Consider the following 17,104-nt stretch of genomic DNA (forward strand, 5'->3'; position numbering starts at 1 on the left):
AAGTAAAATTCAATATAAAATTCAATTTAACAGTTGCAGGCTGTAGCTTCATGACACATTCATTTCTGAAATATAAATGCTTGTTTTATTTTTTGTTGTTGTTCCTGCTTAAAACTTAAATTTTGCTCATCTGCCATTCTGTGCCTTCTAAGTTTGGAAAAGAGAATACAAAATATAAGCAGCTTTATTCAAAAAAATGTAACGCGTCACAGTAAAATTTTACCCAAACATTTTAAAACAAAGACTTTTTTGTTTTTACAAATCATCTTAAAGTTAAAAAAACAACAAAACCAAAGCACCATCATAAAGTCATCAAAAAAAAAAAAAATGTAGCGGGGACGAGAGAGCAAAAAAGAGAGAGAGAGAGAGAGACAGTGTCTTCCACACACTGGAACGTAAATAATACTGTAGGAAAAACCTCCCACACAATAAAATCCTTCAGCTCTGTCTTTGGTTTTTGTCACACACACACATATATATAAATATATATATATATGTTTCAACTGCAAGATTGGCACTAAATGTGCCAGGCTTCCATCGAAATACAGTCATGTGATCAACAAGATGGTTACCAAGGAAACCGATGCTGTTGACCTTTTTGGGTTGGGGGAGGGGAATTATAGATAGCAACACAAATGAGAGGGTACAGTGAAAGGAAAGGCACACATAGTGTGAGATTTACAAAAAGAAACATAAAGTGACTTCTTGCTTCAAATAACTATACGTCTATATACATATGTTTATATGTAGATATATCTCTTTTTTATATATCTTTTTTGCTTTTCCTCGTGATATAAGAACAATCTTCAATGTGCAATATTGTGATTCTATGTGACTGAACAACACAAGGTAGAGCATAATTTAGTGTATTTGTGGTTTTTCAAATTTATTTTTACAAAAAGTATATATACAGATACTCAAGAGCCAATGAATTGTAGAACAACGTTCCACCAGTCTTTATGGGATGTCTACTGGCTGAAACCATTATCCATCCATCCATCCTTCCATTTTCTTGACACCCTTGTCCCTCAGTGGGGTCAGGAGGGTTGCTGGTGCCCATCTCCAGCTAACGTTCCAGGTGAGAGGCGGGGTCACCCTGGACAGGTCGCCAGTCTGTCACAGGGCAACACAGAGACACACAGGACACACAACCATGTACACACACACTCACACCTAGGGGCAATTTAGACAGACCAATTAACCTGACAGTCATGTTTTTGGACTGTGGGAGGAAACCGGAGAATCAGGAGAAAACCCACGCATGCACAGGGAGAACATGCAAACTCCATGCAGAAAGACCAGGGCCGGGAATCGAACCCAGAACCTTCTCGCTGCAAGGCAACAGCTCTACCAACTGCGCCACTGTGTAGACCCTGAAACCATTATTTTCTGTGAAATTGCTCCAGAAAAATTATGAACAGCAATTTTCATGTATTATCACTGATTCTCAATTAAATTCAGGTCTGGACTTTGACTGGGTCATTCTAACCCATGAATAGGTTTTGATCTGAACTATTCTAGTCCTGTTGGACGGTGTCCCGTGCATCTTTCCCATTAACTTTGACCATTGTCCCTTTCCTTAGGAACAAAAGTCGTGGTTCACATTTAGGCCAAAAAAGTTCAACCATACTGAATGCTATTCTTTGACATTTCAGTAAAGTGCTGAGTTGCCTGACCTTTAACTTTTGTCATATGTGCAGGTCTTCACCACCTACTCTAATGAAGACTACGACCGGCGCAATGACGACGTTGACCCCATGGCTGCCTCGGCCGAGTATGAGCTTGAAAAGAGAGTCGAGAAGCTGGATTTGTTTCCCGTTGAACTGGAGAAAGGTTTGTACACATGTTTAAAGTCGCTAAGAGTCACTCCGTCAAGTCTCTTATGTAACTACACACACCACATACACACACAGATACACTGGCAGGGTTCTCTCAGAGGACATACACTGTCTGCATGTAACTCTTATCTTCTTATGGGATTAAAGTTTGTGTGGATTAGCCTAATTAGCAGCTAGTCATTCTGGAGGTAATAGATTTGAACCAGCTGGTATGTGTGATGGCTAGTTTGTAATATTAGATATAACAGCAATGTATGTAAGTATTTTAAATACTATACTACAATACTACTCCAATACTACAATACTAATATGAATCGGCAATATTTTTTACAGTACTATTAGATGTTGATAACTGCAATACCGAAATGTTTTAGTATAACAGCTTTATATACTGTGAAGTCTGACAAGTAATAACATGAAAACTACATTGTTAATATGTATTAACATAGTAGCTGGAATACTAATGTGTCATAGTGATGTACCTATAATAGTTATTAAATGCTAACGTATTAGCATGATAATTACATGATAATTACAATATTAACACATATAAGTTCAGCAACTCCTACTAGCATGGTAATTATGAACCAGCATATATTAGCCTGTTTAGCTACAATACTAACTAGCGTTAACATAATAGCAACACTACTATCATGTATTAGCATAATAGCTCAACATGTTTTAGTGTAGTAGTTACAATATAGGGAAGTAATAAAAAGAAAACTACAATGTTTATTACAGGTAACATAATAAATACAATACTTACATGTATTAGCATCACAGTTAGAATACAAATATTTATTCATATATTAGCTATTATAATTAACTGTATTAGCATAGTAACTATAATACTACCTCTTAATAGTATATTAACTACAATACTACAATTCATGTATTTGCATATTTTGCTAACAATTGTCAGTATGATGGCAACAATACTGTTAGGATACTAGCTAAAATCAGGAAACTTTTTTGCATATTAGCCACAATACTAACATGCTTAAGAATAATAAATACAATGCTAACCTGTATCACCACAGTAGCTACAATATTGACATATATTAGCATAATAACTAGAAGGCTAACATAGGCAGCATATTAAATATGATATTAAATACAACACCAGCATTTAGCGAAGTAAATTTGGTATCTACAAGCATGTGTGAGTAACGCAGTAATGCTAAAAATTAGATATACCTTTTTGTGGCAGGATTCAGGACATAGAAAAAATCATTTAGCCCTAAAAAAAAATCAGTTCTCAAAATAGTAAGGTTCAACTTAAGATCAACAGGAAGGGACAGTTTTCAATATGTGCAAAAACTAAAGGAGGAAATGGTTTATGAACACTAAATGTTTTTACCTTGCCTGCAATAAGGTTAAGAGAATAATAAAGGTTAATATACAACCGCTTGGCTAAAATTAGACCCATTGAACCACAATTCTGTTTAGAACAGACAGGTTTAAAAAACTAAATAAGCTGCTGCAGTGAGCTTGCCGCATTCATGACCTCAGGCTGATTGAAACGCTGTGGTGGGATGTGCAGAAACAAATACCCACAAACCTCTCTGAACAGAAGAAACATTCTAAAAACAATGAATCACACTGATAGAAACTGAGAATAATTTCAGTAACTTCTCCTTAGAGCTCGTCGAATTTATTACTTCATGGTGGTACTTGTTTGTTCACACAATGGGACTGATGTACTTCATAATTTTTTCCAAATTTATGACGTACTTGTTTCAACTAGAACAGGCTGACTGGAAAACAAGTATATGGATTAGCTGTTTGAAGTTATTTAATGTGCTAACTTTTTAGTAGACACCATGTACTTCTAAACAAAAGGAAGAAGTAAAGCAGGAGATTCGTAACTGTGTCGCTGTGTTTTTGTCTTTGCGCCCTTCAGACAGCGACGGCCTCGGGATCAGTATCATTGGCATGGGAGCAGGAGCGGACATGGGCCTGGAGAAGCTGGGGATCTTCGTTAAAACTGTCACAGAGGGTGGAGCCGCTCACAGAGACGGCAGGTAGGCTGCCCACCTGTCTGCACTCGCCCTGATACTTGTTTCGACTAGAACGGTATCGACAGGCTGACTGGAAAAATGATGTTTACAGTGGTTTACAAAACCATTCAGAGCACGTGAACTTTTCCATGATTTATCACGTATGTCCACAAACTTTGATGTATTGTAATTGTATTGTAATTTTGTGTGATGGAGTAACTCAAAGCACTGCGTAATGGTGAAGTGGATTCACAAAGATGAAAGTTTTTGAGCATTTTTCGCTAATAAAAAACCCAGTCTTGAATAATTTCCAACTTCTAACAAGTAATCTTCATGGAATTCATTCAGGTGTATCAAACTAAACAGGGTTAGTTAATGCTGCTCCTTTTAAATTTTTACTAAACTTTTCCATGTATCATTTCACTTCCATTTCATGGATGTGTTAGCCTGGCTATTGCCTTCTCATCCAATTCTGCTTGATTCTCATCTCCCTTCAGTGTGCCATCTTGTATTTCTTCCATTGAACTCAATTTCTCACATAGAATTTTAACTAAGCAAACAAAAGGAGGAGTTGTGAATGATGATGATAATTGTTTTATGCTGTCTTAGAGTTGTAGTCTGCCTGTTTAAGGTTGTAGTTTGGCAATGGCAGGAAAAAGAAGTATTCAGTCCGTGTTGGCCACACCTCCAAATATTGAGCAATTAAAGTCAGAGCAAGAGGAATGTTTAAGACATTTTATTACTGGCAAAAATGTTGTTCAGCTCAGCAAGTTTCTGTTTGCTGAGTGTGGGATGGCATTTTCCTTTAAGGTTCATAGAATATCTGGCGCATCACATACGTTATAGCTAAACTTTAGAACTGAGTAAAATCAAATCCAATCGTTTAAAACTTCAACAGAGTCCACGGCTTCAGGAAGCAACGCACAGAATGAGGAGCTAGTTTTTACGAGACAGTATGCGTTGCCATTAACCATAAAATTATGCAAATTCAAATTTTGAAAATAAATTTGTTTAATAGAAACAAGCATATTCACATGTGGTTTTCATTCAAATGTTCATTTAATAGAAACACCACACTTGCAAAATTGTATTGGCCTATGACATAAAATCCCAATAGATTCTACTGACCTTTTTGGACTTGTTCAAAAGGTATTACTATTTCTGAAAGCCTCTATAAACGTCAATTAATCTAAAATTTTAGTTCAAGTCTTGTTGGCTTTTGGTGTCACTGAAACTGTTCTCTACAGCTTACTTCCTTTCTGATACTGGAACTTAGACACTGACGGTTTGGACTTAAGGTGGTTCTGTGACTGCATACAGTGGGTTTATTTCTGCTGTGCTTTCAGGATCCAGGTGAACGATTTGATAGTGGAGGTCGATGGGACCAGTCTGGTTGGCGTCACCCAGAGCTTCGCCGCCTCTGTCCTCCGCAACACATCAGGCACAGTCAAGTCAGTCGCATTTGCTTTCTGTGAACTCATGTTTTTAATATTTGAAGCTAATAAAGGAGTTTCACGATTCATATGTGTGGGTTAAGTGATTTTTTTTAAATTTTTTTTTTTAGGTTTGTTATTGGCAGGGAAAAGCCGGGGGAGCAAAGCGAAGTGGCTCAGCTGATCCAGCAGACTCTGGAGCAGGAGAGATGGCAGAGAGAGATGATGGAGCAGAGATACAAACAGTACATGGACGACGACGAAGAGGTAGGGGGGAAGACAGGCAGCACGTCGAAGCGTTTATTGAAAAACAAAGTACAGCTTAGATAACTTGTCCAGGTTTTTTTCTGTCTGTATTTCTGAAGAACAAAAAACAGAGCGCATCGTCAGCTGTGCTGCTGCTGCAGCTTCACGTAACCACAGGAAATCAGAAGTGTCCTTTCAGCGTGTGTTTGTGTTGAGACAAAATGTCGTCTGTGTGCAACCACATGGCCTGTCCTTTCTCAGTCTAACTTCTCCACCTTGTGGCCAGAAAAGGGAACAGAAGCCTTTCAGTTAGCTTATAAATTGCCTTTGTTATTTGATGCCAAGGAAATTCCAGTTAACTATTAAAAATGTGTTTAATAGCTCTATCTGCTTGGTCGTTTTCCTTATGAATTAGTCATGTAATTCCTGCATAACTCAGCTGTAAATTGGATGGTGAAAGGAAATTAAATGGATTGTTGAAAGAGGATCGATACATTAAAATTCCTAATAATAGCCATTAATAATAGACATTAATCCTTGGTGTGAAAAAGACGTTAATAGACATCTTGTTTGCTGTGGTCTATAAATGCGCTGATATCAAGGTTGTCTTTGTGTCAATACAGAAGTGTAAGCAGAGCTGAAAATCCATTATGATGATAACATCATGGCTTTATAATCTGATTGCAATTCTGTTAGTTTGTTCAATACAGCCTGTTAATGTAAGATTAACTTACTTTGTGATGTAGAGCAGAAAAACAAGATAAATGGTTGGGAGGTTGCCATTAATCATTTGGATGCTTTACCTTGAAGGCTCTGGCTACATTTAGTCTTTCTCTTGAATATTCACATTCATTATACAGCTTAATTACATTTTTTGTTGTTCAAACTGCATAAAACTCCCTTCCAATAATATAATTTTTTTAAACAAAAAAATTATTGAATTTGTCACAATTAGTCAACTTGAAAAGTGAAAGGCTTCTCACCAGCCTACACTGTGGATTCCAACGTAGTGAAAGTTGAGATAATAATATCTTATTAATCAAACAATTTGCTGTTCAGTTTCAGACAGTGAACATGGTCTTTTTGGTGCTTGAATATGTTGTTTGTTAGCTTTTATTGCTAATAGAGATTATATTAACTGAGAAAAGCAACCAGCAAACCACGCTGCTGTTCCTACTTTTAACTGAGACGCCGCCACATTGTGTTTGACGTTCTCAAGTCAGAGAAAAATGTCACTTAGTTTTAGCCTGGGCTGCACAGTGGTGCAGTTGGTAGAGCTGTTGCCTTGCAGCAAGAAGGTTCTGGGTTCAATTCCTGGCCCGGTCTTTCTGCATGGAGTTTGCATCTTCTCCCTGTGCATGGTGGGTTTTCTCCTGATTCTCTGGTTTCCTCCCACAGTCCAAAAACATGACTGTCAGGTTAATTGGTCTGTCTAAATTGCCCCTAGGTGTGAGTGTGTGTGTGCATGGTTGTGTGTCCTGTGTGTCTCTGTGTTGCCCTTTGACAGACTGGTGACCTGTCCAGGGTGACCCCGCCTCTGGAGTGACGTTAGCTGGAGATGGGCACCAGCAACCCTCCTGACCCCACTGAGGGACAAGGGTGTTAGAAAATGGATGGATAGTTTTAGCCCATAACACTTACAAGACTTACAGGACTAATAGCTAGCAGTTAACTGATTGTCATCATCAGTTTTCTTCTCTATTCTCTCATTTTATGCTTCTAAATGTATTTTATTTGTTGACAGACTGGCGAATACGCTACAGACGAGGAGGAGGAGATGAGCCCGATGTTTCCGAACTCCATCGAGGTTTTCGACCTGGCGGAGAACCAGGACACGTTGTCCCCCGTGGAGCTGGATCCTGAGAAACTGGCCCACAAATTCAAGGAGGTGCGTTTGGTTTTCAGCAAAACAAATTTACTGATGTTTACTTGTAATTTTTACTTACATAAACTTTTCTCTATTGGGTTTGTTACATGCTCCGAGCTTAAACCAAATGTCCTGCTATCTTTTTTTGTTGGTGTAGCTCCAGATTAAACATGCGGTAACGCAGGCAGAGATCCAGCTGTTAAAGAGGAAGGTGAGCCCACTTTGTTTTCAGTTCGTTTCTACAGGATGAGTTACAAAAAAAAACAAAAAAACATGTGGTACAAAAGAGAAAACACATCTCTGTCTGTTCTCAACAATGACTTAATGCTGGCTCTCCCACCCACGTACCACCTCCTCCCTCCCACAATGACACCCCCTTACCTCCAGCTGGCTCATGCGGAGCAGGATAAGTTGCGTTGGCGGATGGAGCGCGCTCAGTTGGAGCAAAACATCAGAGACAGCAAGGAGAGGATGGAGAAGCTCGAGGGCTACTGGATGGAGGCACAATCCCTGTGTAAGGTAATTTCATAGAGAATAAATGAAAATAATAATAACAGCTCCCTTGTCCAGTAAAAGCTGGTTTCTGGCCATTTAAACACTAAGCGTGTGTTTTTAGGCTGTGGATGAACACCTGAAAGAAACGCAGGCCCAGTATCAAACCCTCGAGAGGAAATACAACAAAGCCAAGAGAATGATTAAAGAATACCAGCAAAAGTAAGAGAAGTAAAAAAAACGGAGTGGAGTACCTGATCTGGATGCTAAATCGTAAAATGTGCTGGTATTGAGTGTAGAGTTAAACATGAATGTGTGTTTGTGATTTGTAGGGAAGTTGAGTACCTGAAGAAGGAGACCGATCAGCGGCGTGCACAAGAAGAGAGCGAGGCGACACACAAAGAAGAAACAGACAACCTGCAGGACAAGGTCTGTGACCTGCTCGTGTTCGTCACGCTGGCTTCCATTCCCTCTACGGATGTAGCGATGCTAGCTGTTAGCCGGCTCGTGCTGTTCCCTGTTAGTGCCACATCTTCTCATCTCTATGCTTGCTTCCACAATACAAACAACCCAACAAACTATCAAGATTTGGAAAGTTCAGCTCAGTCATGTGACCTGCGCCCCCGCCACCCTTTCCTCATAGCGCCCTGGGCAACTGCCCGTGTTATCAGAAACCATCACTGGCTGTAACAGGCATATTACTGTGGTATTATTATAACTTATTACTCTGATTACAGCAAAACATTACTTAGCATATTAATTATTAGGTATAATCATATTATTAACATTTCTTTATTTTTTTTTTGTTTGATACATAAACTGAAGCATCTTTATAGAGTGGCTATATAGCATATTACCTGCTCAAACTGCCAGGCTCTCTGCTCCATTAGAGGTTACCATGGTTACCGAACAGACATGTTGATCTCTGTGCTCTACACAGTGGATGGTTTGGAGTTAGATACAACTATGAATGCTTGGAGGCAGCTTCTCTGTCCACTTTTCAACAGGATAGTTATTTTACATCACTAAATCTTATACAAGCCTTGACACAATTATGACAAAAGCTAGCCGCTAAACAAGTCATTTAGCTTTGTGCTACTACACATCTGAGAATTACTGTTTTCTTGTAATAAATATACAAGAAAAGCGTTTGTTGCGCTGTACGTTTTTTTAACAAAATATTCCCCTTTGCTAACTCAATAGAACGTTCACCAAAGTGGGTTACAATTGATAGATTATTTTTGTACTCAAAAAGTCAGGGACCAAAACCTCATTGTCAATAGATCACTTTTCACCAGGTGACTATGAACCCATCCTGAACAGGTGGATCCGTCGGAACGTCTTCAGCTGAACAGAAACAAAACTGAAGTCACTGTCTTTGGACCTACAGAGAAAAATGATTTAGAGACAGATTCAGTTATCACAGGTGGAAACTAGAGAACAAGCCTAAAATCTGGGGGTAGTGATGAACTCTGACCTGACCCTTCACTGCCACATAAAGACAGTTACAAAGTCGGCCTTCGATCACCTGCAAAACATCTCCAGGATTAAAGGACGAATGTCCCAGAGAAACTCATCCATGCTTTTATCTTTAGTGAAATCGATTGGCTTGACTTAGTAATTTGCTTAAATAGGAACCAAAGTTATAAACATCGGTTACAAGTGTTTTTGAGTGGATTGCTACCCAATGAGGAGCACAACCAAGGACAAAACCCTCCATTCTAGAACAAATTATTAGATATTTCACATTTTTCAGAGTTGTGCTTAGGAGAAATATTTTCCGTCTTTTTGTTATATTTGTTGTTGCATTATTTTGGTTTTTATGAGCAAACCTGTCATACCAGCTCAATACGAATGCAAAAAGTTGTTAGGCTAAAGTACTCATTTGACTACAAATGAATTAACATTATATTGTGTGTTTTTCCCCCCACAGATTACAGACCTGGAGACCAAAGTGGATGCCTTGAAGAGCCCTTCACCACCCTAAGCTGCTGCTAAGTCCGACCTCCTATCTGTGACCAGAAGAGGGGGTGGTCAGCGTTCATTCAGACCAGGGCCATATTCAATTCCAACTACCCATCTGCTGCACGGACAGACCTGTTAAAAAAACTAAAAGCGGCAATCGTAAAAGAGAGGCTGAGGAGGATGCGGCCTCTCATCCCCTCCCAGAATGCACCACCTGTAATAACCGGAATCCTCCTCTTGTGTGTCTTCCTGTCAACCAGCTTGGCAATCAACTCAAATCACAATCACTTGACTTGTACCCCATCTGTGGATTTTTGTTTCCTCTCGTCATCAACGGTATCTTTCCAGGTTCTAATTATAATTCAACTGACTTCATTTAAAACAAACAAACAAAAAAAAAAAACGAGAAAAAAAAAAGCGCTTTTAATACCCAGGCTTGTCACAAAGTGCTTTATAGACGGTGGGCATGAATGCAGAACAAAACGGAGCAGAGGACAAATGATTGTTGCTTTTTGAACTCAGCGAACCGCCAGTTTGCTTCTTCTTTTTTTTTCCCCCTCACGAAGAGGACGAGTTGTTCTTCTGTTTGTTGGCATCGATCAATGGACTCAACGACTACTGAGACGAAGAGCGGTGGAACTGACCTGATGACCCGGCAAGGAATCCTGATAGGGAACACAATGTTTAAAAGGAAAAAGCCAACAGAACGCTGGTAGTTAAGTAATAAATACAATTAAAAAAATAAAAAACAAATAAAATAAAAAAAATCTGAAAGACACATTTCTCATCCAAACCTGTGAAACTGCAGAGAGCCTTGGAAACCCATGTCTGTGGTTTCCCTCCTTCAGCTGACAGTGTGTCTACCATAAGGTCTGAATGGCGGCGGTGTATATACTCCCTACTCGTTTATTTAAAAGCTTTTAACTAGCTTAGGCAGGTTGGCTGGATCTGGAAGATCAGAACGAGGCAGTGCCATGAGTGAATGATGCTTCATATTCCTCCGTTTCATCTCTTTTTCTATCTACATCAGTGGCAAACAGGGTGTAAGTGTTCTATTCTGTGCGGGTAGAGCTTCTCATGTGAGTGCTGTCTGTGGGCTCTACAGGCGCGCCGGACCTCCAGCTCTAAGTTCGTTTACATAAGATGTTTTTTTTTTAGCTGCTGCAGGGGCAGATCAGTATCGGGTTTCAGAAAGCCGAGCGCAGTGGCATTCTGAAGCTGCGTTTCCAGTACAAATGTGCATAAAACTTTGTTGGCATCGTTCCGTCAATGTCGAGAAACCCCCCACAATTTCTCAAGGTGTTTCTATTAAATAAGAAACTCAATTAAAATCACAGGTTCTTCTTCTTCTTAATTGTGCAATCACACGTTAAAAAGTTTGTTCAAGTGGTAATTTGTTAAAAAAAACAAAACAAAAAAAAAAACATGCCGGGCCAACATCCTCCTACCACTTCCTGTTGTCTTCTTCATCTTTTCCGCCTGGAGTAACATCCGGCTGTTGATCACGTGACTCACGTCATGTGAAGCTGAGAAAAGGTGTTTTTACCATAGGGCTGAAAAACCACCTCATCCTAGCGCAAAAGTTTTTTTGTCTTTTTTCCAAAATTGCAGTGTTTTCATTTCACAATTTCAATTTGCGCAATTGTACGGTCAATGGAAACGCAGCTCTAGACAGTTGTGTGACGCATTGACGGGGATTTTTTTCTCCCACGTTTGGATTTAAGTTGCTCCAAACATTTCGGAGTCTGACAATTGTTTTAAGAACAAATGATTGATTGTGGGGGGAAAAAGTTCGACTTTCAGTGTTTCACATCCCTGACATAGCCTCTAGCTTTTGTGGTTTGAACAAAACAAAATCAACAAAATTATTGAACAATATTCTCCTGTATTGTTTTTACTGACTTCTACAAAGCTGCTTTAATCTAATTTTTTAAAGTCATAAAATTATTCTGATTCTTAAAAGAAAAATGAAAATGCCAGTATTCTGGAAGGGGAACTGTCTTTATTTGATGTTATGACATAAAAACCATATAAGCATAATAAAGCAATAATTAGGTCTTGATATTTTTAGAACTAACTACAACATGTTTATATGATACTTTGTGTTTTAAAAAACCCTTATCCAAAAAGTATTAAATACCAATAATCCAAATAAGTCCAATACTGTGAGCCCACATAGTAGTTGGTCCCACGCTGGGGTTTTTGGTGTTCTAGTGCTCTAATCGAGGTTTATAAGCTATCAATATCTTACCTGCAATAGATTATTCTCTTAGCTTATTGACTTTGATGAAAGAGAAAGATGAGTTAGCAAAAGTTGACCCAAAAGCAAAACAAATTTCTACTATAATTAAACAATTTCCATTTTAGAAATGTTACAGTTGTTCATTAGAAAGTAATTTTTTCGGGTTTGCTCATTCTAAAAATAAATCTTCAGTTTACAGGGCATTCTGGGTATGTTAACCCAGGTGACTTGCTTATTGCTAAGCAGATTGTGTTACGATCAGTTTGTCCAAGAAACTGTAATGCAAAAATATAAGAATAACACCATTTTATTGATCATCTTATTGATTTTTTAAATGTATGTTTAAACTGGCATTCTTTTCAGAGACACTCGAGACATTTTTTAAAAAGTTTTTCACATGTTATATTCTGACAGATCCAAATTAACTTGTTTGCTTGTTGAAAATAATTATTGACTTATGTAAATTACCACAAGAACTTAAGATGACTGCTCAACAAAATCTACTCTGGAAATCTACCACTTTTGAAAAGCTTAGTTTTTCATTTACATTTTTGGTAACATTTACATTTTGGTTTTAAAAATGTCAAATTCATTACAATTTTTTTAAAACAGACTTGAATATTCTGTAACAGTGTTTGAACTTTTAGTGTAAAAAACAATTTGAAATTGTATCCCCAAATATTTACACCCAAAAAGGTGAATTGATTTACATAATATGTAAGGTCTCGCTGCCCTGAGTGCAGAATATTTCAATTCTTCTTCAATTCTGTAAATTTTATATTTCAGCATGCCATGTTGATTTCCTGCATGTAACTGTGCTTAGCTAGCCTGTAGGTTGCTACAAAACAAACATGCTAGTAGCGAATGATTTCATTCTAACAAACTTTTGTAAGGGTAACAAGTACAAGCTGCAGCTCTCACAAAAATAACATCTAACAGTTACTTTACCTTCACATTTAAGTTAAGTTCTTAGCCATCAGCGAGCAAAACCTTATTGTGTAAACAGGCACCTAAAAATCACTTTTTGAATGCGTAATTGTCCTTACCCTTTAGCTAGTAACACCTCAAGGTAACGGGTTTCTATTTTTTTAATATTCATTTTTGAAACACTAATTGCCCTTAACCACTAGCTGGTAAAAACTTATGCTAACGGACGTCTAAATATTACATTATATTTATAGTTGAACAAATATCAGTACCTTTTAACCGTTAGCGAGTAAAACCTAGGTTTAGCTTAATTTCTAAAGCCTCATTAGCTTTAGAAATTAAGCTAACAGTGCATAGTGGTTTAACTTCTGGGTCACATTAGTGTGGGGACACTAACATGACAAAGCACCAGGTTTATTATCCAAAAAATTCTGTGCAAACAAACGTCAGCCAAAAATTAGATGCTCCCTGTGCCAGTATTCAGCCTACAGAGTTTGAGTCAGTGACAGCTGCCTAAAATATGGAAATAAGATCTCTTAAGGGCATTTTGATGGTGTATCAAGCTTATTGTCATGGTTGTTCAAAAATAAATCACATCTTTGCTCGGGTAAATGCTAAAATATGCTAGGAGTTTTAAAATCTTGTAGTGGAAGATAGCTGTTTGGAATGTGAGTCACTTTGCTTTTTAAATGCTGAGAATAGACTAATCGGCCTTGTCACACTGCTGTTACAGTATTCTGTATGTTTTTACAATTATATATTTAACTGTTCAAATGTTAATGGTATCCACTGGAGATTAGTTATTTGTGTGGATGGTCTAAACGGTGCTTTAGGACAGTATAGAAACGGTAGATTGAGTTGCTGTTGTCAGCGAGAGCAGCAGGCTTTTTGTCTCTTATTTGTCTGAATTCATTCATGACTGTGTTTATTGAGACAGTGCAGCTTGCTGGCAAGCTATGATTAGGACACATTACTGGTAGAACAGTAAGAAATTAAATTGGGCCCATGTTGTTTTGGTTAGAAATTAATTAAATATGTTGTTTCTTTTTGTTTTACAGCCAGAAAAATATCTGGACATCATAAATATGCCATTAAGGAGTTCTCATCTTCAAAAATCTTACAATACAAATATCAAATACACATGTTTACATTATATCCTCACAGCAGAGGTTTTATTAGTATTTGTATGTTCAGACTGTAGGTGTCATTTGGTCGAGTTTAGAAAAAAAAGGACTATGAGCTTCATATTTTTGTTTGAGAACATTTTCATTAAGAACTCCACACCTGCTGTATACGGCGTAAACGAATCAGATGCTGTAATTATTTACACCAAGTATTTGTTAAGAAACCTGCAGTATGTTTAAATATCAGTCAAACTGGATGGGAACAAGCTTGTTTGAAAGACTTTTTGTTTGTTTTTAATAGATTGAAAAATCAGCCATAAGCAACTCACTTGAGTCCTATTATGTCTTTAGTATTTTTATTACAGTTTCATCTCTATTTTGAACTAATGTGAGCTGTACAATAGCTGTTGTATCACCAAAACCGTGGTCACTTTGGGTTTGTCTAAACACAGAAAGTGATCAGTTTGCCTTTTAATGATGTATTAGTTTAACATGCTGCTTTTGCCTCTATGAAGCCTTTACATGTGTTTTACCTGACGCTGTCGGCCATTACCCCATTGTCTGCCCATTGCTCATGTCTGCATTGAAAACAATAAACTGAAGAAAATGAAGCTTCTGTTTGCCATTGAATTCAGACTAAACACCTATTATCACTAGTCGAGAAAAAGCCGGAGTACCAGAAGAGAACCAGGCCGGGATATGGACCAAAAGACCTTCTTGCTGCGAGGCAACAGTGGTATTGATGAGTGCTGCTGGCAAGCAGGCTGAACATTTTGTTCTATTAACTTTTGAATAAAATGCATAACATTATCTACTTGTTTCTATTTAATATTAAAGATTTATAATTATTTGCTAAGTTTTAATACCGTTATCACTCTAAGATAAATGTGGATCCTAATCCTGCGGCAAAAACATTGAAGCCCCTTGTTACGCCTGCGGTCACAGAAAATTATGGGTCACAGATTTTGCTGTAACAGCTGGAATCGAACCAGGGACAGCTGTACTGATTACTGTAGTCCCTGTGAACTTGTTCTGGTGAGCGCGAGCTTTTTTACCAAGAGAACTTCGACGTGTGTATGGACACATTATTTCACCTCTTTACGCCAGTAACTACAGAATTGCAAGACAACAGCAACATGTCAACCTGCGCGCCGTCCCGGAGGAAGTCGAGTCGACCCGACCGCCTTTCCTCGTGCGCCGTTCTCTAGGGGTTCGGAGACACCCCGCGTGCACTTTTACGAATTATTTAGTCAACATAAAACTACATGCTTTCTTTTTAGAACATGTTTATTCATTTTTTGGTGCAGAAAATAAATACAAAAACATTTTTTTTTTATTATTTTGAAACATCGGGCAAGGTAACACCTGCTTCAGTCAAGCTTTGTGTCAGAAAAAAAGCCCGTTTATCAGTTCCAGCTCCAGTTTGGAACATCTCCTATTAGAACAAACTAAACTCCTGTCCTCCACACAGATCCAAGGATCAAGTATTTACCCATTTCATTATCATTAAAAACCATCATATGTAACATTATTTTATTCACACCTTCAAATCTAAAAATAATAAAAAATGTAAGATTTACCAACAAATGTTGCTCATTTATGGCAGAACCCAACATTAAATGGAAGCGCTGTAATGATGGCACGATCATTTATATGGATTATTAATGAAAAACGTTACACAGGTGATCGAGTGTTAAATCTGATTTCCAGTTAGAATTTTGAAACATTTTCTGTCAATTCCAGTTAAATTTAAAAAAATAAAAACATTTGACACATCATAATCTAACTCTATGGCAACTACAGATATATGGCTAACTGGAAGCTAAACTATCAATCAACCTGAAAAAATGTATATAAAAAAAAAAAAGACATTTAAATTGAAAGATACTCAGCATAGGTTAATTAGCTTCAACCTGCATAATCCAGCAGTTTCAATAAGCAATCAGTGACATTAACAGATATGCAGCGAACCCATAAAGGCTTGTGTTCAAACCCCTGCAGAAGGCACCGACTCTCAGTACGACCTCTAACTGATCAAATCAAGAGACATTCATTGCAAAAAATTTGACAGTACAAATGTTTTACATTAGTTTTTAGAGTGGAAAAAATATAGAAGGCAAATAAGGAAGATAATGAAGTGTTCAGACAGCGGAAGGCTAGGCAGTACTCCATATCCAATGAGTAAGGTTTTCCACATCCTGTCAAATTATAACCTCAAACATCAATGTTTGCAAACTTGCACAGAAAAGTATTTTTTCCGTTTGTATTCCACCTGTGTGCTGTCAGAGCTTGCAGCTTTAATAGACCCACAAAAAGTCACGTGTGTCTGGTCTCTGCGGATGCCATCTTTGATTTGCCCAACATCACCAGCTGCACTCATTTCACAATCCTGGAGATGCAACAAACCGTTGGTGACCTCATGCAGATCGGAGGTCTAACATTTAGGGGTGCACCGATTACAATTTTCTGAATGATTTGATAACGATTTTGAAAAGTCGCTAAATATAGCGACAAAGCTGCTAAGTCAGCAAAGGTGGGGTGACTATTGTTACGGGGACAGTGGCTGGTTTTCAGATCTTTGCGGAGGTAGACAAGATCGGTTCATTGGCCAATCACCTAAAATTAAAGAATTAAAGAAATTGGGACCGATTTATCTGTTCAACTCTTAAATATTAGTAAGTAGACTTCAACCCTTCACTCCAAGTCCAGGTCATTTCCATAAGAAGAGGGTAAAAAATGTGTAGATCGTGGACTTAAAAGAGAAAAAGGGCAACAGAGTGTAAAATTTGGAAGTCAAGAAGAAAGCCACCATTGAAAGATGGCCAAAAGCAGTCCTGACATAAATGAATGTTTTCTGATCTTACCTACATGAGGTGGAAAATCAACACTACACATTACCCTGAACACATCATCCACACAGTGAAATGTAGCAGCAGAAGCATCAGGTGGTGGGGATAGAAAGTATTAAAA

At 38.0% G+C, this 17,104-nt stretch overlaps 1 protein-coding gene across 1 annotated transcript in view; it reads left to right on the forward strand.

The window, feature by feature from the left end:
• Positions 1-14,745, forward strand: part of LOC103468315 (neurabin-2-like) — a 30,032-nt gene extending 15,287 nt beyond the window's left edge. Inside the window, exons 6-15 of the mRNA XM_008415292.2 lie at positions 1,701-1,833; positions 3,742-3,862; positions 5,185-5,289; positions 5,403-5,538; positions 7,262-7,405; positions 7,542-7,595; positions 7,772-7,903; positions 8,001-8,098; positions 8,209-8,305; positions 9,810-14,745. Coding sequence (XP_008413514.1) covers positions 1,701-1,833; positions 3,742-3,862; positions 5,185-5,289; positions 5,403-5,538; positions 7,262-7,405; positions 7,542-7,595; positions 7,772-7,903; positions 8,001-8,098; positions 8,209-8,305; positions 9,810-9,863 — 1,074 coding nt within the window. The 3' untranslated portion in view covers positions 9,864-14,745. The remainder of the gene's footprint in view (positions 1-1,700; positions 1,834-3,741; positions 3,863-5,184; positions 5,290-5,402; positions 5,539-7,261; positions 7,406-7,541; positions 7,596-7,771; positions 7,904-8,000; positions 8,099-8,208; positions 8,306-9,809) is intronic.
• The last annotated feature ends 2,359 nt before the right edge of the window (positions 14,746-17,104 follow it).

This window comes from Poecilia reticulata, linkage group LG8, assembly GCF_000633615.1.
Source record: "Poecilia reticulata strain Guanapo linkage group LG8, Guppy_female_1.0+MT, whole genome shotgun sequence".
Classification (NCBI taxonomy): domain Eukaryota; kingdom Metazoa; phylum Chordata; class Actinopteri; order Cyprinodontiformes; family Poeciliidae; genus Poecilia; species Poecilia reticulata.